This window comes from Centruroides vittatus, unplaced genomic scaffold (assembly GCF_030686945.1).
Source record: "Centruroides vittatus isolate TY-2023 unplaced genomic scaffold, ASM3068694v2 contig_874, whole genome shotgun sequence".
Lineage (NCBI taxonomy): Eukaryota > Metazoa > Arthropoda > Arachnida > Scorpiones > Buthidae > Centruroides > Centruroides vittatus.
In genome coordinates this window covers 816,842-843,730 of record NW_027122566.1, presented here as the reverse complement: position 1 = coordinate 843,730, position 26,889 = coordinate 816,842, and the positions used below count along the sequence as shown (strand labels likewise).

Here is a 26,889-nt window from a genome sequence, read left to right as displayed (position 1 = left end):
TTGTTGTGCATGCATGACATGGTTTTTAGTAAAATTTTTTAAACTTATAATTGAACTCTTATTTAAACATTATTCCATAAACAAATAACCATCTAGGAACAGTTAAGAATCTGATACAGAGCCCAGAAGGGGTTTGAAAACGTTTGTTTTTTGCATTGTCTTGTTATCACACCGTAATTGGTTCTGAGTGCATCATTATCATTAGTTCGGTGTGGTGTGTAGTTATTTAAATATCAGTTTTGTTTATGAGATAGACCAGACAGTTCAGATTTACTTTTTGCAAAGTAATGGTCTGTAGACATCTCAATTTTGCACAAACACCTGCCATGAACTCATGCCAGATTTATTCCCAACTTTTTGAGCAATATTTCTCCAAATTTGTTTTAATGCATTCAAGTACTTTGCACCATAAGCACGAGAAGTATATTACTGTTTACATAGTGCCTAAAATCTTTCAATGGGGTAAATGGGATAATTGTTTTCATTTTCTACAAACTCAAGCCCAGTACTTTGAATGAAGCTAATAACTTTGTGGGCATAATGGGCTGTTGCTAGATCTGGCCAAAATACCACAACTTTTAGGTTATGGTGTTTTTGGAAAAAGGGAATCAACTGCTGCTTAACACTCTTTGAGGTATATAGCAGCATTGATAAATCTTCAAGAAGTAAAAGGTTCAGACATTTGTCTGCATTTATAAATTGCCTACCATATTAAGTAATTTTTCAGAAATTTAGCTTTTCCCATAAACCTGACTTAATATGATACAACTGATTTATTAATGTTGTTGTAGAATTTTATTCAAGGCACTTGTTTTGTGTCTTTATGCCATCTAGCACCAACACTGACTCTCCTTTGGCACACGGCTGAACATCAGCATGTTTTCAATGATTGCTTTTTGCTCTACATTTCTGTTGCTGATTATATTTTGGAGTTGGTTCTGTTTTGTCTGCGTGATGCCTAATTTCTTACTTTTATATCTTATAGAGTATTTACTGCAAGACCAAGTTTAGCAGCTGCTGTTCTCAATGAGATCTGAGTCAGGTTAGAATATGTATTCTGTTGCCTGTGTGAAGTTGCTAAATTGGGGATTACCAAATGTCAGGATTATTGTATGTGGAGTGAAGGAAAGTGAGGCAAATAGCTGCAGTAACAAATAAACCTGTTTATTTATACTGTGTTACAATTTAGTATGTCTTGTCTTCTGGAGGCGCTGGCTCCGGGGTGGTCAGTCAATGCTTCGATGGTGTGGGAGGTCCAGTGACAAAGGGTGATAGCCCAAAGTTTAAACAGGATGGTGTCCACACAGGGGAGGCAGGGAAAAGTCTGGACAGTTGACTACAGTTGGAAGCTGGGAAAGGTCTGCATAGTAGTTGTCACTATCAGAGGCTGGGAGAAAGCTGCTTTTGTCTTTGAGATCCAGGTTTTTAAAAGATTCTCTTCCCTGGATCTCTAGCTTTTGATTAGTCAGTTTCCTGTATCTTGGCTCATAACAGACCATTTCAGGCTACCAAAGGTTTAATTCAACACTGTATTTTAATCTGATCAAGGGAAATTAATCACACCTTGAAACCTTTGCTCATATTTAATTGTTTTGACTTCTTATAAGTCTGACACATAATCTCAGTGCTGCATCTCCTTTTAAGGTTATTTAAAAACTTATTTGTTTTTTCCTCTCGATTAATAATTTTATTTTCCGATTTTATTTAGGTTTTTCTTTCAATTTTTACGCGCGTTAGAATCAAAGTCTGATCCCTTGATTTGACACTTTTATGATATTTTTAACATGTGAGCTTGAGTATCGTTTGGTCCTCACACCTATGTAACTTTAACAGTTCCAATGCTTGCAGGCTGACCAGTAGACTTTTGATACACATTTCTGCAATTACAAATTCCTTGAACCTGTCCAATATCCAACTGATAGTTGTTCATTGGATATTTTTGGGCATAAAATGTTACCTATCCTTCTTTTGATATCTTCCTGAAATGCTTTCATAGTAATGGCAAATACAGAACAAGAGCTTCATTTCTTTTATTCTGCATGTTGACAGTTTTTGTATGTCCTGACAAGCAGGCTTGCAAGTTTTATCATAGTTAACATCAAATAATTATGTTAATATATTTGCTTTCTTAAGTAACTCTTTCATTTCTGAACACTCATTATATTGATTGTTTGATCTATAGATCAAACAATCAATGAAATTACAGGCATAAAGTTTTATAAACAATATGTGGATGACATAATTATACTATATGACAAAGAAATAAACAAATTAAATGATAATGTTAAATTTAAAGTTGAGAAGGAGACAAACACAGAAATAAATTACCTAGACATTAAATTAACCAGAAAAGCAAAGAGAATTGAATTCGAGCCATATACTAAACCATGCCAGATCAGGAAGGTGATAAGCTACAATTCAAACATCCCATTCAGATGGCATAAAGACACAAAACAACGGCCTTGAATAAAATGCTTAACATGGAGAAACAACAAGAAGATTGGAAACAAGATTAAAAGAACACATTGCAGATGTAAAATATAATAGAATAAACTCTGTTTTTTACAAACATCGCACAACTCATAACTGCAGCATAGATAAAATTGATGTTAAAATAGTGCACAAAGAAAAAAATTGGTACAAAAGAAAATTTACAGAAAGCTATGAAATTACAGACAAAAATGATATTAATAAGAACCTAAGCATAGAAATTCATAAAAACTGGTTACAACTATTAAATAGAATATTTTAGAAAGTATATTTATACAGTTGTAGGTGTGGCTGTGTGTAGCATTCTGGGAGGGAGAAGTTACATGCTGTGAGACATGCAGGGGAAGCAGTCAAGTTAGTGGGGAGGAGAAAGTAAATGGGAAGACGTAGTGTGGAAGGTGCTGGACAGATGCCCACCAGATACAACATATGTATATTACGTAACAGACCGAAGACGGGCAAAAGCCCAAAACTCTTCTCCGTAAAGATTATGGATTAAATAGATGAATTTGCCAAGTGTCTATAAATTCACCACAGTGTCTTACAAATTTGATAAAACAGTTTGTCAGATGTGTTTCAAAAAACTGTCTTTTGAAAAACAGTTTTTTTAAAATACATATAAAAAATAATTTGATGTATCATACATTATTTTCTAATAGTAAAGTATTTTTAGTAATAACATAAGGAAATGGGATTTATTTATTTTCTGATATGTTCTTATTATAAGAATTTTTATATTTATAGCAGATAGATAAAATATTTTTATAATATCTGTCATGAGTATCAGGAAAATATTAGTTTTTTTTTATAGTTTTTCTATTAGCCAAGAATGAACAAACATATCTGTATATTTTAACTGAAATGTATTTAAAATTAATATTATTTTAATTGTTAATCCTTCTTAATTCATTTATTAGACAAAAAGTCAAAATGTTAAATATCATTTTTTCTTTTGCAAAAATTATAAGTTATTGTGAACTGGATTCAAACATACCAGAAAATTACTCAACATTCATATACAATTAAGAAATATAAAAGATTAGGATAGTTTTATAATAAAACACAAATAAATATAATAAACAATCATGTTAACTAATCAGCTTGCTAAAGAAAACTGAGGTAAGAAAATGAATGCTCTAGACTGGACAAGTTAAATTGGTGAGTTTTGGAAAAGAGAAAAGAAAAACTCATGTGTAAAAGGAAAATATTGCTAAAACATTTTCAATCTTTTTTCATCAGACTTCATTGAGCCATTTTCAATACAAACGTTCAAGTTACTTTCTTGTGCATTACAATTATTTAATATTACATAACACAAACACTCATGTTTTAAGGTGCTTATTGGTAATGAGAATATTAATTCTTATGCCTTCTCTTAAAAATTTAAATTAACAGAGCATCATGCTGCCTTGTCAACAAGGCAACATGATGCTCTGTTAATTTAAATTTTTTTCTCAGCACTAGATAGATTAAAAATTTGATTACCAGAAACCAATTCAAAATGCAACAACGATCCAATCAATGTTCATTAAAATTTATTTTTTATCTAAACTTAAATCTGAACATTTATGTAATTTAAAGATTTAAAAATATGAATTTAGTGGGTTCAAAAAAGTGAAAAATTTATTATTTAAACATTAAGGAATGAGTGCAGTTATCATTAATTTTAATTTCATTTTTGATATCAAAATGTTTTTAAGCAAGAATTGGTGATGTTGATAATATTTAAAAGAATTCATATTTGATTAAACTAATTATATAATTAGTAATTGAAAATAATTATATTGTTTGTGAAGTTATTGATATCTCTAAATTACTTTAACATTTATTTGATCACTCTAATAAATTTAAATATTTTATGCTTATTTACATGAAATTGCAGAAGATTTTGAATCAAAGCTGAAACGATGGTTGGAATTTTTAGGAGCATTTATAGAAAGTGTTTTTATAAGTGCAACAGCAAAATTAAATTCCATTTCCAAAGATTATCGTTTTGTGGCCAGACAGCTATCATTTGAAAAGAAAAAATTAAAAGAAAAGGTAATAAGTGTTTATTAATTTTGTATGTAAACATGTAACTAAACATCCTCGGTTGAATATAATTTAAAAAATTGAAAAATCATAAAAATGAATGGTTTTCATTATTATTATTCTTCCTTGTGATCACTAAGTATGTCTTTTTTCCCAGATCCATTGTAGGTTTAGCCAGGCCCACAGTGGGGTTGGCCAAGTGGTGAAGGATGGAAGTCCAACATATTCAGGACATTTATTGATGAAAAATTTCTAGGATTATTCTAGATTTGATTCCTGGTTCTCCAGTGTCAAGCTGATGCCTTTACCATCTTGGTCATCCAGTCAAAAAATGAACATTTAAAAAATGTTTATCTATATATAAATATTTTATTGATTTAGTATTCAGATGTTTCATTCAATCTTGTCTTATTTTAAAGTATATAGAAAATGAAAATATATATTTTTTTGTGTGTTTCTATAACAGATTTTGTTATTTATGAAAACATGAAACCATCCCCTACTCTGTCCATATACACCTCTGATAACAGTGTTGAGGTTAACTTGACCAAGAGAGGTTAAAAAACACTTACATAACCAAAAATCCAATTTGTGAAACACAATGGTGGAGAAAACGAATATACATTCCAATACAAACATGTGACATCTGACAGCCAATTAGCCATTTGTTTTATATTTAAAATTACTACATTTCATCATATGTTCTATTCTGTTATATGTTTCTGAATAAGTTCTTTAACTTGAGAATGATTGCTAAAAGCATCTGTTTTCTCCACTGTTGTGTTTCATGAGCTGGATTTTTGGTTGTGTAAGTGTTTGGAATATTATTCAAGTATTTAGTACATTTATTACTTAGGAGAGGTTAATATGTTATATCTGACATAATAACCGTATTAGAGATTTAGTTGTCTTGAAGATCTTTAAAGTATGCCAGTTAGGCAACTGTATTAACCATAAAGATGAAAAACAAATCTTGTGTGCATGGCAGACACACTTCGATCTGATCTTAACACCTACACCCACTCATTCACACCTTCACACACCTGACTGGTTTAGTTGCATTTATTAACTTTTGAAATTTATCAAAATTCAAATTTAAATTTTACAGAATTTTTGTAACCTATTTGAATTTTAACAATATAAATCCAAATTCTGCAGACGTTCTTTTTAATATGTTCAATTTTAGAACTTGTTTACTTGTTTCTTTAAACCTGATGCAGATTTTAGGAGGCAGTTGAAAACATTGTTACTGGAAGGACTTAAGGTTTTTGTTGTGTATTTTGTGATCTTAATGACATTAAACAATTTTTTCAGTAATCAACATTAATATCAAAAATTGAATATTTCCATAATGTCAATCAATATTACAATACTAAAAAAGTATTGTAATAATAATAAAAAAATATTAAATTGTGTTAAAAAACATCATTTCCATGTTGTCAATAAGTATATATCTTTTATATATTGAAAATATTAGTTTTAAAATGCTGATAATGATGAAAGAAAGTGTTATTTTAGATTTATTGCTATGCACAAAAGATTTTTCACATTTTATAAAGATGTTCTTACTGCATACAAAGGAAAGCTGTTTGATGAATTCATAATTGCAATTTAAATTTGATCTATAACCATTCCATTACATAACCCACTTGCTTTCAAATTGCCTTTTAAACACAGATAATCCACAAGTTATCTACACAAAATTACAATACTTGTTAGTTTTTAGTGTTTTAACTGAGTTTTCCAATTAATTAGTATTACATGGATTCAATTTTGTTATAAATTTTTATATTACACTAATTTGATAAAATTTTGATACTCTTATAATTTGAAATTTTTACAGTTTCAGCAAGATTTTCAATTGGATGCTGAAAATCTTTCAAATAAAGATGCAGCACTTACTATAGAACCAATGTAAGTTTAATATAATTTTAATAAATTCACTTTAAAACCTTAAAAAATATTATCTCAACATTTAATGAAATTGTAGAAAAATGTTAATAATTTAAAATATAATGAACCATCTGAATGTATAAATATTTTTCCTTATCGAAAAGTTCATGAATTTGTCAACACTCAGATTTGTTGACAATACTATTACACAAATGTGTGAATATTGTAGTGACTCCCATAGAGCAAGATCCACAGGCATATGAAGAAATTAACGTGAAAGGACCTAAGCATTGACCAATAATGTGTACACTTAACCAAGAGAGCACAAATTGTTTATTACATGACACAAGGTCCAACAGCACACAGTACACAATGCACAGTCATGAAACTATATGAGTCATACCAATCTGATCATCCAAATAAGAATGATTTTAGTCTTATGAACTAATGGATCTCCACTGATGAACATCTCCTTTTTCTCAATACAATGATTATACACTGTACAATCCCGCGTACACTGGTAATCCTGCACAATCCCGCAATGACATATTGGTTCCCACAAAGATGACAGTAACATATACATACAAGACTTATATTCTCATAACTAAACATCCTAATTGGATCCTCAGATGGCCTAATTCACAAACATATGTATCCCTTGCTGATGGTCCACTGTCCCAGCATGATGGAAACAGATCATTCAATTTCAGATCAAGACATCCCTTCGTAGATGGCGACTATCTCCTGGTTCTAAAACTCTCCTTTTTCTTGTTTCTCTTTTTATATTTTTATGTAGCTTATCCGTCTGAATCAAAGTCCTTCAGACTTGGCTGCTGAGCTCTCATTTTCTATCTTTCTGAAGAGTCTATAGAGAAAAAAAGTATCTTGACATGAATGTCTGTCCTTTTTATAATTCCTACTCCTGGAAGTAATTACTAACACATGACAATACCCCGGACCAATTATAAGGCTCTAAACATGGAAACCAGGAAAATGTGACACCTGGGCAAAGGATGAAGGTTTTCCTGACACATCGTACAACAATATATGGAAATGCGATACAGAATAATGGAACAATATATCTATCTATATATATATATATATACAAAAGAAAAGTTACAATACATAGTTGTGTAGCATTACAATATATACTGTTTATTATCTAAAATTTGTATTTAAATTATAAATAGAAATATACTCTATAAAGTATATTTGTATTATTGTAAAATTCAGTTGCATTCCTATTCTTCAATAAACAAATTTAAGACTACTCAAACGTAGTAAAAATTTCATAATATCTAAGTATCCGAATTTAAATTACATTTTTGAATTCTTAATTTGTTTACTTCTAACATATTAAAATGCTAAATTTCATAATTTTTTATGATTGAACTTTTAAAATATTTAAATAAATTTTTTAATAAAATTTTTGGAATTTAGCTATATTTCAATCATTAGTTTATGTTAAATATTATTTTACACTAACCTTATCAAAATTGCTTAAATGGAAATAATATGTATGGAAACAAATTACAAAACCAGTAAACTTTTTTGAGCTTAACATCTTTAAACTAAACAGCATAAGTATAATTTTCATGTTTTTATATTCTTCAATATATTTATTTTGTTTGTACAAAATAAAGAAATAATTTTTAACGATACAATAGCCTCGATTATTATTATAAAAATTTTTGTTAGGCTTAAAATCGACGAAAATTCAACACGAAGCAACGGAGAAAAATTTGAACATCAGACAGGTTGATATATTTTTTTGTACATAATTGGTTATGTGAACAAATCACTAATCCGAACAACCCCAGTCCCCAGTTGATTCAGATTAATGACTCTCTACTGTATATTGTTTAATCTAGAGATGAGTGTTAAGCTTAAAAGTGCTTACCAATTTTGTACTTTTCTTTGTTCATATATATTTTACTCCATTTAACACTAAGCTCTGAAAGTTTCTTCTTTTATGTGCCTGGGGAAAAAATTGTTTTTACCTCTCAAGCTACAAGGGGAATTTGTATAGCAAAACCAGTCAAACAACTTTTTTTTTTATCAATTTTTCTCAAATGAATTAAGATAATTTTGGCCAATTTTGTTTTTAAAAATTTAAGCGATTTCAATATACAGGTAGGTCTCCTACAACGCGGTAGATACGTTCCTTGAAAATACCGCGTTGTGGGAAATCGCATTATAGGAGACATCAACTTAATACAAAAACTGGGATTCAGTTCTGAAAAGAGAAAAACTGTCTTTTATGGTGTAACGATTTCATCATTTTTTAAATTTATGTACATAAAAAGCTTAAATAAAATTCAACATCATATAAAAACTAAAAAGATTATGATTTCAAGTGAAAATCAGAAAGAAACATAATGTTATGCTCACAAATTCAGCCCTCACTGTCACTTATTATAGTTGTTCGAGAATGTTTGACTGGCCTTATTTCAAGATCTGAGCTTGTTTCATCAAGTTCCACTGCACTTATGTGATCCGTTACGATTTTTCTGTTATGTGAAAGATAATTTGTTTCTAAATACCCTAAACCGCATTGTGAAAGTACTGCGTTGCAAGAAAATTTTCGCATTTTTCCAACCACGTTGGAGCAAAAACGCATTGTAAAGGTACCGCGATGTAGGAGGCCTACCTGTATTCAGTTTGTTCAAAGATTTTTTTAACTTTCTAAAACTCTTATACATTAAAATACATACTAATTAAAACTGGATTAATTAAGTCCAATGCACATAAATATACTAGAAATATCCAGCACAAATTATACTTACTAAAAATAAAGAAAAGCACGTTTTCAACGCTTTTTAGTAAGAATAATTTGTGCTGGATATTTCTAGTATATTTATGTGCATTCACCTCCTGTAGATTTGTCAAATAAATAATTCCACACTGTTTTTTTAGCAGAGACAAAAGTTTAAATATTGCTAAAATTGCCTTAGTATATTCAAGTTAGTTAGCTTAAATTAGTCAGAGGCAGCAAAGTTTAAAAATTTGAACATTTATGTAAAATTCTGATAGTTCAAAAATTGTAAACTTTCAAGAACTTGCAATACTTGAAAAATTAAACATTAAGGTGCAGATCTACATTCTATGATAAAACTCAAAACTCATTTACAAATATGCAAAAGATTAAAACATATTAAAGAACAAAGCAACCAAACAGATAAACCTCATAATAACATTAAGAATAGGTCCCTGTACAATTGTCATGAGCAGCATGCAAGGTTTTAATTTGTAACTCTCAGGACTTTGGTAATATAATTTTATTTTCCTGCTTTCTGCTTCATGCCATTATACAATTCTAATTACATTGATGTTTGTGACAGAGAATATTCAAACTAATCTTCACAAGTGAAAAGATGAGAATGAAGTATATATTACTATTTTGCATATTATTAGCATATAGTATCAGTACTAACTATTCCAATACTGGAAGTTTTGGAATATGTTGTTACTCAGAAGATTTAAAGCCTACAATTCCATAAGAAAAAGAATCTAGAAACAAGTTGCATAGCTTTCCTGGCTGTTATGAGATTTTATTTAGAAAATAACCTTTATATTATTAATTATAATGAATAAATTGCATATGGCACCATCTGTTTGGACAGTGGTTTCCAAATTGTGTTCTGCAGAACCATAGAGTTCTGCCAATCAAAACTTGGGGTTCCATTGAGCCTAGTGATGTATGAATGTGCTAATCAAATTTGAGATGTAAGGTGTAATTGTTCCATCCTCAGATCTAGTCCTTGTTTGATGATATGAGGACTCAATCCAAGACTATACTTGTGCTAAAGTTATTTATAGTTTTATAAACAGTATGGACCAATTTATCAGTAACAGAACAAACCAAAATCATGATATAATGTTTGACAAGGTAATGGAAAGCTAGAGAATTATTTAAAAACTCAACCTTTTAAAGGAACCAACTACAAGTTGACCAATGCCTTATGTCATCAGGCTAAATATTGGCTATAATACTAATAAATTATGAAACAATTTGGTACTAGAGGGAGACATTAGACACCATCTCTCAATAAATTTAATAATTATAATTTTTAATTAAATAATTTAAATAATTTACACTACTGGAAGAAAAGAATCGGCCTGGAGTGGAACTTGAACACACAACTCCTGCTTACCGTGCAGATATGTTGCCAATTACACTACCTGGACCTCTGGTCCAATCTCCTCTTGGCTTGGTTGACTTGTAGTTTATAATGGATCTAACATATAAATAAAAATACAGTTCTTAAATTTGTGTATATATATATATATTGTGTGTGTATATATATATATATAATATACAAATTTAAGAACTGTATCGATTATAGCTTTGGCCTTCAGTAAAATTAAAATGTCACACAAGATTAACTACTGGTTGCATAAATTTAAAATTTGGTACTAAATGCAATACCCATGTGTAACTCAGATGCAAGTGCTGATTGCTTACCATATGTTGGATAATCACTCCTCAACATACTGTTATCACTTTGCCCAAATAAGTGATAGCAGTATTCATAATGACCGGTCAATTTGATAATTATGTTAAAACACCTGAAATTTATTGCAATGCTCGATTTTGTTTGTCATTATTCATAATGCCCATATTAATCACTTCATTCATAACACACACACACACACATACATATATATATAACTTATATAATATTAAAAGCAAAATGTTCTGTCACTACTGCACACATGCACACAAATAACATAAATTTAAAAATAAATTTGATTCATTCACAATTTTGAAAATTTTACAACTTTTAAATGTTTTTAAGAACATTGTTTTAATTTTTAATTGATTTGATTTCTATTTTAATTAATTAATTTTGATTATATTTAATGTAGTTTTACTTTCAGTTTCAGTTTTGGTATAAAGTTGCTATCTAGTATGCTTTAATTTATTGATATCTGCAGGGTTCCAACATTTTCTATTAAGGTGAAATGGGCTCCATGATAAAATAAGTTGGAAGCCTGTGTTAGGAGATTTTATTACAAAAATTGTATATATTATAAATTATTATAAAATCTCGAAAAGCTTAATTTTGAGAATAGAGTCAAGTTTTATAAAAAATTGTAAATGCTAATTATGAGTAAAATCTTAAGTCCACCCCTCTCAAGATATTACATATGACACTCTTATGTGAGAATTCAGACTTCAACATAATAATATAAACAATTTAATGTTGTAATATCAACTTTGTCAACTATCTATCAATTTTCACATCTGGGAGTATATCTCGTTTTAAGTTCTCAGCATCGATAAAGATGCTTTCATGCGACCTTCTGACCTGCTGTCCCGATTCCATCATTTTAATATAATACCAAATGGGCAGTCAGGCAGTCGTCGCCAGACCCTCGATAGGTGCAGTCATCACCAGTCCCTCTAGGATTAAAGTCATCAAAATTTTCCTGTGTCCATGGCCAGTTGTACTCTATCAGATTTTCACATTATCCTCAACTGTGCCTAGAAGAACTTTGCCAGATTGATCTAGAACTTTCTTGATCCAGACCTGTCCAGATTTGGATCGTTCACCATCAATACAGGTATTTCCCGACTCACAAACAATTGTAAACTCTCTCTCTCTCTCATGACTGCTAGCTAGATAGACTAAGCCGATATAACATGATGTATATTGTATCATGTACTCCTTTTTGTTGAAATTAAACGGTTATTTAGTTGTTAACTTTAGTGTCTGAGTACTTTACTTCCGTCAGGCTGTCTCTCAGTCTCCATCCGGAATCCAATTGCTTACGCACTCGGCCGCTTGCGTGACCATCCATTAACCAAAACTAAACTCGCCATCATGGCTTCCGTATCACAAGAGACACGGTGGTGTCAGTCCTGACAAGGCATCAAAGAGGTGCCAACCCTCTGGTCATTCTTATTTTATTTCTCCCCACTTCTTCAACCTTTAGCCACCAAAATTTAATCCCATCAATGCCCTTATACACAAGTTACCATATCAAATTTCATATCGTCATCATTACCCCATTCCGAAATATTAAATGAAATACAACACACATGCACGTGCACATCTCTATGAAATATTTTTGACTTTTGGGTTCAGGGAATCTCAAAACATTGTGAATTGCAATAAACTCAGACAATCAAATTTGACACAATTCCAATACTTTTCCTTGTTATGTATACATAACAGCTCATCAAAAGCCTATGAATTCACCTGTGAACTACATTCAGAAAAGTTTGCTCGTCAATGCTATATAGCTTCCTCTTTGCACCTTGTAGTCATTATGTATAAATATTTCTATGCTTAATATGCCATTTTCATGCATTAGGGAAAAGTTTGTTACCTTGATATTAATATGTGTTTGTGTTAACTTTTAAAAATCCAAAGCCTCTCTACATTAGCTATGTTTTCTTTTTATATAGTTTCTTACAGTATGCAGGTTCCTTTCCACTCTATCATAGTTCTCCCTTTAGTCTTCCTTCTGTTAATGTAATTTTACTCCATTTTTTTCACATCCTATTTGTGTTCTTTAAGTCTAATGCCCAGTGATTTCAAGTTGCACCTAAGTAAGGTTTTGTTTTTATCTTTATCCTTTAATAGGGATTTCATACACTGGCTCAGGCATATTCAGAGAGGAGCTTATGGTTGCTGAAGTAACCCCTTTATACTAAAATAATTAGCTTTGTTACTTTAAAATAAATATAACATGACTTCAATTAGGTAAGATTAGGTAACTAAAGTAATTCTAAGGTAATTGAGTAACATTCCCTGAAAAACAAGGGATGTATTTTGATTTTCCTTGAATCTGCCTTGAGCAGCATTCATATTCTCAAAATCCTGGATATGCCACTGCTTTGGCTTTTTCTTCTTGTTTTTCATTCTCTGTATCATTTTTTAGACAGTCAAATAGGTTAAATTTTTCTTAATGGCAATATGTTTTTTTAAATCTCTTAAGTAAGATTTTTTACTGTCCCAGCTCTATTATGTATAACAGAGGGAAAGTATGGCAATTAGTCAAAAACTGACCCCCAAAGGTTTTTACATTTTTTAGACTCAAAACCTTGAAATGTCGAGAAATGCAAAAAAATTTGAGGTGTTTTCCCTGGTTGTATGAATGTTAGTGTGTGTATATATGGAGGGAGCATGATTTTGTTCACCCTCTTTGAAGTTTAATAACTCCTGTGCTTTCTGTTGAAAATTTCTGAAACATTGCAGAGAGGTTTGTGTATTAGGGGAATTGATGCTATTAAATTTTGGTGGTTAAAGGTCAAAGAGGCAGGGAGATAAAGGGAATCCTGTGTCATATCTCAAGTAAGGTCATACTTAATGACAATTTTACTTGTTATTAGCACTTACAATTTTTTATAAAACCCCTCTCTATCTTCAAAATTAAGCTTTTTAGCATTTTATAATAATTAAAAATATAAAAAGTTTTTTTAAATAAAATATCATAACAGATGGCACCTTGAAAATTTTAAATGTTGCCAGGAAAGTTAAGCAACTAGTTTCTGGATTTTTTATTTTTTGTTTTAAAATATTTACTTATATATATATATATATATATATATATATATTTAATGAAATAATAATTAAATAATTGTATTATTTAAATAAATGCTATTTCAGACCAAAGGAGAATAACAAATTGGAAATAAAAATCAAACTTCAAAAGGGAAGTCAAGATTTAGCTCAAAGGTATGAATATAAATTATTGTAATGCTGTAGAATATAAACCATAGGTTGTTAATCAAAATAAGCATATTTAACTTTAAAAATGATTTATGCACTGAAGATTTAAAGTTCAAATAACTATTTTTTCTAAGAAATGAAATGAATATACATTAAAACAAATTTTTAAAAAATTGATTGAGGAAAAGATGTTGATGAATTGAACATAAAATAAAAATTAAAAGAAATGAAATTGAGATAAATTAAAATTTGTATAGTAAAAAATAAAGTTTTAATGTTATGTCAGATAAATTCTTCAGGCATGTCATTTATATCAGAGATGGTAATCCTGTGGGTACCAAAGGTATTCTTTGGTTTGCCATACGTGATATGAGTTATTAAATAAATTTGATATAGTCCACACTTACAGTTTAAATAAATATGTAAATTTTAATAATTTATTCAAAATAAGTAAAATAAGCTATTATTAATTGAGTGATAATTATTTACCAAAATTTATTTTGTTGTTGTTTGATATTAAATAAATAATATAATTTATTACAGAGAAATGTTTTCATTTGTTGTAAATATTATTATTAAATGTATTAGAATAATAATAATAAATCTAGAAAACCCAGAATTACTGTTTTTGATATTTATTGGTACTTGGGGCCACATGAGTCCATGTTTATCTTTGCAAATATTCTCTGGTCTTTTCTATTAGTAGTAGTTCTCTCTGGTCTCATCTTTTCCATGAATTTGTCTGAAGTCCCTCCTGACTAAGTCTTGTCATCTAAGATGAGGTATGCCAGGTTGCCTTCTTCCTAAGGGGAAGTAGTCTTAAATCTTCTGTATCTTCACTATGTTTTTTTAGCCAGATATTCTTCTTAGAACTTTACTTTTGAAAGATTGTAGTGTTTTCTGATTGTTTTGATAAGGCCCAGCTCTCAGCCCTTTTTGATGAGACACCCATACATAATTGTAGGATTTATTCTCTTATAAAATTTTACCTTAAGATGCTATCCAGATAGTTGAAGCTTTAGACACTTTCAAAAGTGTTGTCACTTATTTTCATGTGTGTTGTAGTAATGATTTTATTTTTGTTCAGGATTATATATTTTGTCTTAGTAATAATATTCAAGACTTTTAAGGTTTTAATAGACTTTATCTTTAATACTTTCAGCTTTATCTTTAGTTTGTATATGTAGATTAATTAAGTAGATATATAGTCATTTTAATTTTAGTTTAATATATGATATTCTAGAAGAGATGAAGTCTACTTTTAAGATGTTATCTAGGAGCCTATTATTAATTATGAAGCCAGAGCTTGATTCATGCTTATCTGTTTCACTATGGAATATGGTAAAGTTTTGTATTTTCAGGGAGTGTTTGCCAATCCAACATACTTCTTGAAGGGTTCTTAATATCCATCTTGCATTTTTGGAGATCATACCCAAGGTATTTTGGAAAGCCCCAATTCTGTAAAAACTTTTGATGGGTTATGTTTCAAATGCAGTCTTTAATCTGTTTCCAAGATCAATTGTCCATAAGAGCAGTTCCAAAATTTTATTGCCTAGATTTGGTTGTTTTTTTAGTATATGAATTACCATTATCTGTTAGATAGTTTGAATGGTAAATTTTCAAAATTTTTCATGGACTTAGTCTTATATTACCCTACGAATAACCTTCTATTAATAATAATAATAATATTTTACAAAAAATTTTATTTTTAATTATTATTATTATTATTATTATTATAAAAAACTTATTTTAAATTTTCTAGTGTGGAGCTATTAGATGCCTGTGATGCTTTGGACAAAGAGTTTGAGAAAAGTCATTCTACATATGTGCGATTCTTTGTGGCATGTTATTATGCTGCTGTTTCACGTTCAGAAATACTGTGTTATGTAATTATTGTAATTAATCAAATGTCTTCAGCAAGTATCTTATCATTGCCTTTACCTTTAATGGCATTTTTATGGGGAACATTATCTGTTCCAAGGCCTACTAAAACATTTTGGATTACTATTATAACTTATACAGAGGTGTGTAAATTATATCTGTTAGAAATTCTTTGAATCAAAAGCTAATTTATATATATATTTTTTAAATTATTTTTATTTCTTTTAGGCCCTTGTAGTGGTGAAATATTTGTTTCAGTTTAATTTCTTCCCATGGAATTTCCTATCTGCTCCTGGTCCTTTCTGGGCACCTCGTATTCTTGGAATAGAAAAAAATGAATTTTATGCTGTATTTGATTTACTACTACTTCTAGTAGTATTTTTTCACAGATTTATGTTAAAAGTAAGGCTGATAAAAATCTTTATTATATCAATTAAAATATCTTACGATAATTAAATTCAATTAATTTTTAGAGTTTAGGATTGTGGAAAGATAGTGATAGAAGCTCTACAGATGTAGATGATGATGAAACCCCAGAAAAAACAATAGAAAGTGAAGACACATTGGTAAAAAAACTTTTTAAAAATATTTTGTATTAAAGATTTAAGTTAAAACATTGAGTAAAATATATGATAAAGCAAAATCCTTTCTTTTCTCATAATACAATAATTAAATTTTTCTTGCCAGAAAATTCAGATTTTATTTTATCACACATATTTTTTAGTAAAATAAATAAAGTAAATCAAAAATAAATAAATCAAATAAAGTACTTTTTTGTATTAATTTAGTTGAAAAACATTTTTCACTTAGAAAAAAATCTGTCTAAACTGACCTTCTGGTTTTGTACTAAATTGGTAAAAGTTCTTGGTTTGGTTGACTTTACTGTTACAAAAAAGAGCAGTTTGTTACTCCCAACAATGTCTGTACAAAGGGCCGTAGTGATTCTCTGTTCATTTTGAAATCAATAATACAGTAGAGAACCGAAAATCGGAATCAATTGGGGACTGGGGTTGTTCAGATTAGTGATTTGTTCTGATTACCGATTATGTACGAATAAATATATTAACCTGTCTGATGTTCAAATTTTTCTCTGTTGCGTGCCGCTTCGTGTTGAATTTTTCTTGGTTGCGTGTTGCTTCGTGTTGAATTTTCGTCGATTTTAAGCCTAACGAAAATTTTTATAATAATAATCGAGGCTATTGTATCGTTAAAAATTATTTCTGCATTTTGTACAAACAAAATAAATATATTGAAGAATATAAAAACATGAAAATTATACTTTAGAAGTAAATTTAGTATCAAAAATGTTTGATTCAGCATGACACAGTTCGACTGAAAATCGTGCCGATTACCGGCGATTCCAATTACCGGGGTTCCGATTAACGAGTCTCTACTGTAGATGTTTCTTATTGTTCTATTAGTATTTTTGACATAAGCCACTTAAATTTTAAGCCTTTTTTATTAACACTGCAGCAGTAGACTTGTTCAGTAGTGATTTTTCTTCCATATAACATGTAAATATTTTTAGAAAAATTCACTTAAAGCATTTTGATCTGCTGACAATTTATTACCGAAATTCATTATCTAGGTGTTTTTAGCCCTAGATAATGAATTTTGTAGCACTTTTTCCATCATGAAAGCTATCCCTTACTAAGAAGTCTTTGCTGTTGACTGTTATGTAAGTGCACTTTTTTTTTCCTTCAAAATAGGTCTACTAAGAAGTGTTTCTCTCTGTATTTTTTTCATGAACTATATCTGTAACACATCATCAGTGACTTTATTCTTGGCTTCTACATAATGTACTAGTCTGAGAGCACTATTTCAGATTTTGTTTGTATACTGAAGTCTTGAAGAGACTTTTGCTTTCTCCACCAATCATTCACCATACTTTTTCCAACATAAAGATTGTTACATATCAGTTTACAGGTTTTCCATTATCAATACATTCCAGTGTTTTTAGTTTTGTTTCAACAATAATTAATTATGTTCCATTTTCACTTGTTTAAGGCTAACATTTCTCAAATTAACGTAATTTAAAAAACAAAAATTAATAACAAAAATATGTAAACACACATTGCGACATTGCGACACATATCCACACACACACCTTGCTCACTTTCCAGCAGACCATTGTACAAGTTACAAACATTTTTGGCTTTTTTGTGAAGGTATGTATATCATAATAGTTACTTTGATTCCAGTATCAATAACTCATTTAGTAAACAGAGTTGCTGTGATCCTAATGGCACAGATAGCAAAGACTAACTGAAATGAAAATTTATAGGAATTACAGTGCACTGTACTCATTCCCAGAATAGACACTGAAAATTTGATTTGAAGAAAAAATCTCAACAAAAATTTGGGTAGTTAAAGTGGGACCAGATAAGAGGGAGTCTACTATATATAAAATTGAATATTTTTAATAAAAATGTGCTAATTATCTTATTGATAAGTTTGTTACTTTTGTTGTTAAGTTTGTTTTTTATTTTCATACATATAAATAACCTGATTATGCAAATTTATAGGTGGTAGCTTTAGAAGATAAATTAGGAAAAGTGGAGGATTCTGAAATAAAACCTTTAGTTGATGAAAGAGAGATAGATGTTTCACTAAAGAAAAATGATTCCATAGAAGAAAGAAAGGATATAGGTGAGAAATATTTTAATTTTATGAATTTAAATTATAGTTGTATTAATGTTTTTTGTTAATTAAGATGATGTAGATACAATAATATGATATATACAACAATGATTAATATGATTGGTTGTCTTTTCGTCATTGGTGGTTTTCATGACATAAAAATTATTTACAAGACTTCAAAGTTTGATTTCCATACTTACAGTAATGTATCTTTGTCCTTGAAACTTATGGAGATGTTTCTTCTATTGGCCTTATAGATTTCTAGTTTTTGTAAAGTTTTGAGATATGTTTTCTCTCTAATATGATGTATAATATGGGTTATCAAAATGCACCTGTACCAGGTTGTCCAAAGTGAAAGCAGATAAGGTTGTGTCAGGCTGCCTTTTGTTTGGATAATTCATGTACTTCAAAATATATATTCAAAGACCAGTTGGTTGCTTAATAAATAACATTATATAGTTATATACTGGATATGATATGCTTGTTTTGCTGTATTAGAAATAAGAAATATAGGGATACCAGCTATCAGAAACATAAGAAAAAAATTAAAACTTTGACTTTTATATTAAATTAATTTTCACAACATGAAAATTAAAATATCATACTGCTTGTTTAATGGAAAAAAGATATGTGAAATTATATATAATATATATAATTTGCTATACCTTGGACTTTAGAAGATATGAAGATGGTAGTAATATTTTGTATATTTGAATGTACAATATATTGCAGTCATAGAATTTAAAAACACTGAAAATAAGCACACTTTGGATGCCACTAAGTTAATAAAAATTTTATTCACATAAAACTATTTATTCTTCATTATAAATATTAAATATAATTTTTTTTTACATAGCATGTGATGGTAGTACCGAAAAAACAGGCTTTTTTGATGGGTAAGTTATTTTATTTTAACATTAATCAAGAATGTTGTCTGATAACTTTAAATTTGCATTTCTTACTTTTTTTTACCTTAGGATGCTTCGTTATTTTGATCCATTTAAACAATTTTTTAATAATCTGTTATTTCCTTCATATCGAGTAACAGTTGATGTGTATGCTTATATGTTTTTTTGTGATTTCATAAATTTTTTTATCGTTGTTTTTGGATATTGGGCATTTGGAGTAAGTAGTTTGACCTTAAATATTAAATTAAAATTAAAATATTAATTTTTATATTGTATTATTTACTTCAATTATTTTTATTTCAGGCTGGAATTAATAAAGGAGTAACTTCTTATTTTGAAGAAAATAATGTAAGATGATGATGATGATGAATTGAAGAGTATTGTAATTGGTGTAGTTCAAAAATATTAATTTTTTAACTAATTATTTTTTAACAGGTTCCAGTTTCATTTCTTATAATGCTGTTAGCACAGTTTGGTTTAATTGTCGTAGACAGGGCATTATATCTTAGGAAGCATATTTTAGGAAAATTGATCTTCCAAATTTTTCTAGTTTTTCTTGTTCATTTCTGGATGTTCTTTATATTACCTGCTGTCACAGATAAGTAAGTAGGAACTTTTTAATCATTGCAATTTAATGAGTCATATTTTCATTTGGTATAAAACTAAATTATATATCTTCTGTTTCACTTTTAATAATATAATTTACTTCATACAGCTTAAATTTAATGGCAAAATTTAGTACCATAAGTATTCTGCCAAATATCAGCTGAATTGTTTTATTATAGTTTCATTGATATATTATTATTGAATTTTTCTTTTATTTCTAATATTTATGTAATAAATTTTATAACATTAAATTAATTAGAGAACTTTGAATCTGTGATAAAGATTTATTGTAGCTGGATGGATAAAATCCAGCTACAATAAATATACAATTTTTTATGCTTAAACAATACTTACTGTTATTGAATATAAAAAGAATTGTTTAAGCATAAAAAATAGTTTGTGAAAAATATATTTAATTTACTTAATTAATCACAATTAATGGTATCCAAGATTAAAACAAATTTATTAAACATTTTTGGAAACTTTTACATATCCGTATTGTCTGTTTTGCAAGAACAACAAATGAAGAAATATAAGAACAAGTCTCGTATATAGCAACTAACTTTTTGAAAAACTGAATTATTTACTTTAATCACAGATTTACTAGTAATAAAAATTGCAATAACTCTCTTACTCTGTACCAATCTATTATTTATTATTTATCTTTAATCTGTCTGTTATCAGGTAATTGTGATTAATTTTACAAGTTTATAACACAAATGTTAATTAAAAAATTGTCACAATGAATTTTCATATATAATATTAATTAACTGATAATATATTTTATAGTTTTTATAGTCTATGAAATGTTTTAATGTGATATAATAAATCTTTGTTATTAATTACTTATAATTAATAAAATAATGCATTCCTAAAAAATTTATTTTTTAGTCAGGAGAAAAAATTATTCAAACATTTATTGTTAGTATAAAAATTTGTGGTTGATCAACAAGGACTCAAAGAAAATTTTTTCTATGTAATAACAATTATGGTTCTAAATTCATATTTAGCAAGAAATTATTCTTGCTAAATATGAATTTAGCAGTGTGTTAAGAAATATGTTTTTTTCATTAACTTTGATTTTTATTATTTATAATTACTAATGATTTACATTTGAATTTTGTTATTGTATTTTAATAATAATTATTCTAGAAATAATTATTGTTTAATATTTACAGACCATTTACAAGTAAGAAATACTTGCCACCAAAATTATGGTATTTTGTAAAATGTGTTTATTTGCTTCTGTCTGCCTATCAAATACGTTCTGGATATCCAACGCGTATTTTAGGAAATTACTTTTGTAAAAAATACAACTATATTAACTTGTTTTTATTTAAAGGGTAAATTTGCATATTTTCATTTATATATTATCTTTTCTAAATATATTTTCTATATTACATGTTTTTTGTTTAGATATATGGCAATTCCATTTTTGTATGAATTACGTTCTTTAATGGATTGGATCTGGACAGATACTAGCATGAACGTTGGAAATTGGTTAAAAATGGAAGATATATTTGCTCATGTTTTTGTCTTAAAATGCCAAAGACGTGCTGAAGATGAATATCCAACACCAAGAGGAGCAAAACGATCACCTGTGATCAAATATGGTGTTGGTGGATCTATTTTATTGATAATCATTTTAATTATTTGGTTTCCATTACTTCTATTTGCATTAGGAAATTCTGTAGGTCAGTCATTCAAACCTTATGATTGCACAATTGAACTAGCTATTAGTGGCTATGAACCTATATTCAAAGTCAGTGCTCAACAGAATGCATTACAGACTTTAACACCAGATCAATGGCAAAATATGGTATATCATTTTCAAGCTAATCCTTCTATACAGTCGTTTTTAGCAAATTATGATATGAACGATGTTATAATGGTTGAGCTAAACAGTAATTCTACATCGCTGTGGGCAATCAGTCCACCTAGTCAGTCAGCATTGATAAAGGAGTTACAGAATGAAACAGATATTCTAAAAATGAAGATATCTTGGTCATTTTCACGTGCATTAAATGTATCCAGTGATATGGATAAAACGGTTGGAAATGAATATGAAATTCTTCTACAAGACAAAAAAACAAGATCAGCATTAGCCTCAATGTTGAATGGAACAGAACAGAGTGCTCCAATTATAATACACAGAATTTTTCCAAAATTTTTGAGAGTTTATGGAAAAGGAAAAGTTCTTCCTATCAGAGAGTTTGCTGATGCTGGTAAGTACTTTTATTCATAATTTTTATAAATAAATATGTATGTTTCCAATATAAAATTGATAATTATAATCTTGTATAAAGATTTGTAAAGAAAAACATATTTATTGGATAAATCAGACAAAATTATTTGAATTTTCTCTTTGGCATTTTAAAAATTGAAATATTATTCATCTGTAAAAATTCTTCTGCAAAAGTAAAAGAAATATATTAAAAGTACCTTTTAATATATTTCTTTTAATCTATCATAAAAGAACTTTAATTTGTTCAAAACATTCAAATTCAAATTTTAAAGTTATACAGGAAATCCTCGTTAGTTCAAAATTCAGGGGACGAAATGATTTGCGACTTCAAATTATTCAGTTTCAGATTATCCAAGATTTATGTACAACTGTACACTATGACAAATGCCACATAACTGATGTAATTTATTAAGCAAATGGAATATTGATACATACAAAGACTGCTATTTTTACCAATTAATAATTAATAATAATATAGTAGAGTCCCGATAACCCGGCAGTCTGGATAACTCAGCCATACTCCAGCAGGGCAAAAAAACCCCGCGTGCAGACTCGTTCAAGGTCCCGCATTCCTTTGTCTCGCATCACACTCCCACTCCTCTACCATGTGTCTGGTGCCGGCACACACTCAGCCGTTCAGTCTATTTGCAGCCTTTGCCAGGATTAGTCGATTTCTTAACCCCATTGCGTAACTCGATGTGAGTGACTGTGTGTACTGTATTGTTCAGAGCTGTTTCAAAGTTTGTGGGTTCTGGACAGTACTCTGAGATGGCATCTTTCGTTAAAAGAAAACAAGTGAACTTGTCTATGGAGAAAAAGTTGTGGGCATTAAAGAGACTGGATAAAGGAGAAAGTGTCAGTGCAGTGGCTTAAGGATTTGGGAGTAGGCAAAAGTATGATTGGAGACTGGAAGAAGAAGCAGGTGGAAATTGAGTCGTGGTGTGTTAACAGAATGTGTACAGAAACATTGAAAGGAAGGAAAAGTATGAAGGAAAGTGACTTTAATGACGTAAGTGAAGGACTTTACATTTGGTTTCATTAAACAAGAGAGAAAGGCACGCCAATTAGTGGTCCAATCTTGCAAGAGAAAGCCTTGAAATTTTATGAAGAATTTAAAAAAGACAATGATCCTAAATTTGTCGCAAGCACTGGCTGGCTTGATCACTGGAAGAAACGCTATGGAGTCCGGCAGCTTATTTGTGGGGAAAAACTATCTGGGGACATGGAGGGTGGTATGTCTCAGTTTAAGGAAAACTTTCAGAAATTTATCGAAGCTGAAGGTTTGACTGGAGAGTAATTGTACAATTGTGATGAAACAGGGTTAAATTATAAATTGTTACCAGCAAAAAGTCTTGCTTTCAAGGAATAACAGTCAGCCCCAGGTTTTAAAAGGAGCAAGAAGAGGATAACAATCCTAGCATGCAGTAATGCAACAGGTGAGCACAAATTAAATCTTGGTCTCATAGGAAAATCAAAGAAACCACATGTGTTTAAGCACATTGAAATGGATAAACTTTCAGTTTGGTACCAAAACCAGTCACATGCCTGGATGAGCTGTGCAGCTTTCAAAGAATGGTTCCATGAAGTATTTGTTCCATCAGTTGAGCAGTTTTTAAAATCTAAAAACCTGCCAAGGAAGGCTATTCTGACTTTGGACAATGGCATCTTCACACCCAGACATTGAAGAGTTAAAAAAATGGGGACATATAAGCAATGTTTTTACCATCCAATGTGACAGTGTTATTCCAGCCAATGGACCAAGGAGTTTTGGTTAGTCTCAAGAGAAGATATAGGCGCAAGCTGTTATCCTCCCTTCTTTCTGCAAATGATGATGGTCAAGGTCTCATCCAGAACTTAAAGAAAATTAACCTATTGGATGTTGTTGGCTGGGTGGCAGACACCTAAAACGAGTTAGTCATTAACACTAATTCATTCCTGGCAAAAACTCCTTGATTACAAGGGAAATGAGTTCATTGAACATGATGATGCAGAAAATGTAAACTTACTCGACCTCCTGAAAAGAGTTCCTGGATGTGCAGAAGCCAATGAAAATGACGTCAAACAGTGGTTCCAGAACAATACCGAGCAGGACATTGTCCAATGCAGAAATTATTGCTGCTGTCACAGCTAGTGAAAAAATGCCAGAAAATGATGAAGATGTTGACGTTGAGGACTCCACCGTACAAGCTCCTAAAATATCACACAGTGAGGGACTAAAGGCTGTCGAAACCGCTTTTCAGTATTTTGAACAACAAGGTGCGTCAGTAATGGACTTACTGTTCCAAGTCATCCAAAAGTAGTAGCCTATAAATATCTCAATCTGCTACTCATAGCCCAATCTTGCAATCCTGAAACCCAGCCATATTTTATGAGGTAAGAGGTAAAAAGAGTAGTCCATGGGTAAGGTGACACCTGAAAATGTGTTACTGTAAAGCAAAGTCATACTGACCAGATTAGAGTTGTTGTTTGTCTATTGTTATCTTATATCATGGAGGCAGTTAGATATAAACAAATGAGTTAGCATATGCATATCACAGTTTAGACAGAATTTTCACTTCAAATTATGAAGTAGTCATATTTCGAACTAACCAAATTCCTTATCATGTAAATCTCTATATCCTCAGCTGGGACAAAAGTACAGTTACGAAAAAATGCGATTTCAATCTATCCAAGTTCAAATTAATGAGAATTTCCTGTATCATCAAAATAAGAAACAATATGTAACTGGAAAAATGGACAATTTAATATAAAAATCTTTGAGATCCTACAAAGACACCTGAAAATGCATGTTCTTTGTCAATTTTCAATGATCATCTTCAGGTTCTAGAACAAAAATAATTCAAATACAAATATAATAGGAATATAAGAATGTAGTAATATAGAAAAAACTAAATATTTAACTAATAACATAAGTAAAAACTAAATGATAAATAAATAAATACAAAACTTAAAATTCAGGAGTATGTGACTTAGTCACAGGGATGTGCATGTACTATTAATGTTTATTATTAAAACACACATACCTTCATTTATAAAATTTTCCAGAGTTTTTTGCAGACTTGACAAAAACAAATTCTTTGATGTACAGTAAGACCCTGTTTAACGCTGATTCAATATAACACAGTCTGCTCAAAGCCTAAAAAACGCTCAAAATTTACACTGATTCAAATTAATATGGCATTTCATTGATTCATATATAATACAATTATTCCCAAACACAAGCCAATCAGCAAAAGGTGGCAATTTGTCATAGCACTGTACTTTCCTTAAATCTATGTTTGTTTTGTGCAATTTTGGAAAAAATATAACATCATGGATGCCATAGGAAATATTGACTTCGCTTGGCAAGAATTAACTGATAAATGCATGAACGAAGTGTGGAAGAAGTTATGGCTGAAGGTATCCAAGAATTCTCAACAAGAAGACCCTATCGCTGTATCGATTAGGTTGACCAAATTGTCAACCTAATTGATACAGCGATAGGTTCTGCTCGTTGGACTAGGAGATGTAGACGAGCAGGATGTTGAGGAGTTACTGCAGGTTTCTGGTGAGAGTCTTACCAATGACGACCTTCAAGAACTGGCAGAACAAGAAATTCACATAGAACTGGAAAATAGAGATTCTGAAAACAAAGTACCCAAAGAACTTGCTACAGATTTCCTTATTAAAAGTTTGGTAATGATAATCAAAATTGTTGATCAAATTGTAGCAAATGATCCAGATTTTGAATGGAGTGCAAAAGCAAAACGAGGCATTTTGGATGCAATCCCTTTCTATCGACATTTGCTTAACAAAAGAAAAAAGCAACAAATGAAACTACACAACTTAATTGCAAAAAAAGAATTTCAAAAAAGCCAAAATTTTTGTCACAAAAAATGAACTTTACATTTCTGTGTGCATATGTTTGTGTGTTATTTAAAATATATTATTATGCAAATTAATATAAACATAACTTAAAGTTATAGTAAAATTTACTTATTTTTGGTCACGTGTTCCCCTTTCCCTATTTACTCTATGTTAAAATTACCTCATTTAACACTGTTTTGCTTAGCACTTTGTTGTCTAGGAATGCATTCCCATGTTAAGTAGGGTCTTACTGTATTTATAATTTGTGCATCATCCCCACAAGAAAGTTTTTGGATTGGAGAAAACATTAATAACATAGTAGAAAACTTTTTATATTGTTTGTTGTATTTATTCTCCTTGATTTAAGTAAACCCTAAATAATAATAATAATAAAATTTGAAATGGCCATCAGTTTCATACATATACAGTAAGTATGTAATATAAACCTGATTTTCTGCCATTATTAAAGAGATCTTAGACATTGAAAGAAAGGAATAAAGGAGTGAATAAACTGAAGGATTTTCTTTGTGACAATCAGATGTTGCCTTTAGAAATAAATATTTTATAAAACTGGACAATGTTTGTTGTTTGGAATTATTCTATTGTTTCTTATCCTCTGCATACCTTCAGTCTTAGAAGGTATGTGTGCTTCTTAAGGTTTGTGGGA

General features: G+C 29.7%; 1 protein-coding gene across 3 annotated transcripts in view; it reads left to right on the top strand.

The window, feature by feature from the left end:
* LOC136982880 (piezo-type mechanosensitive ion channel component 2-like) overlaps window positions 1-26,889 on the top strand; it is a 186,569-nt gene that overhangs the window by 145,413 nt on the left and 14,267 nt on the right. For all 3 annotated transcript variants that reach the window (XM_067279432.1, XM_067279431.1, XM_067279430.1), the window contains 13 exons: window positions 4,373-4,530; window positions 6,365-6,435; window positions 14,034-14,102; window positions 15,859-16,120; window positions 16,206-16,379; window positions 16,451-16,543; window positions 18,503-18,626; window positions 19,474-19,513; window positions 19,595-19,742; window positions 19,829-19,873; window positions 19,961-20,127; window positions 21,310-21,474; window positions 21,548-22,356. In XM_067279432.1, coding sequence (XP_067135533.1) covers window positions 4,373-4,530; window positions 6,365-6,435; window positions 14,034-14,102; window positions 15,859-16,120; window positions 16,206-16,379; window positions 16,451-16,543; window positions 18,503-18,626; window positions 19,474-19,513; window positions 19,595-19,742; window positions 19,829-19,873; window positions 19,961-20,127; window positions 21,310-21,474; window positions 21,548-22,356 — 2,325 coding nt within the window. The remainder of the gene's footprint in view (window positions 1-4,372; window positions 4,531-6,364; window positions 6,436-14,033; window positions 14,103-15,858; window positions 16,121-16,205; window positions 16,380-16,450; window positions 16,544-18,502; window positions 18,627-19,473; window positions 19,514-19,594; window positions 19,743-19,828; window positions 19,874-19,960; window positions 20,128-21,309; window positions 21,475-21,547; window positions 22,357-26,889) is intronic.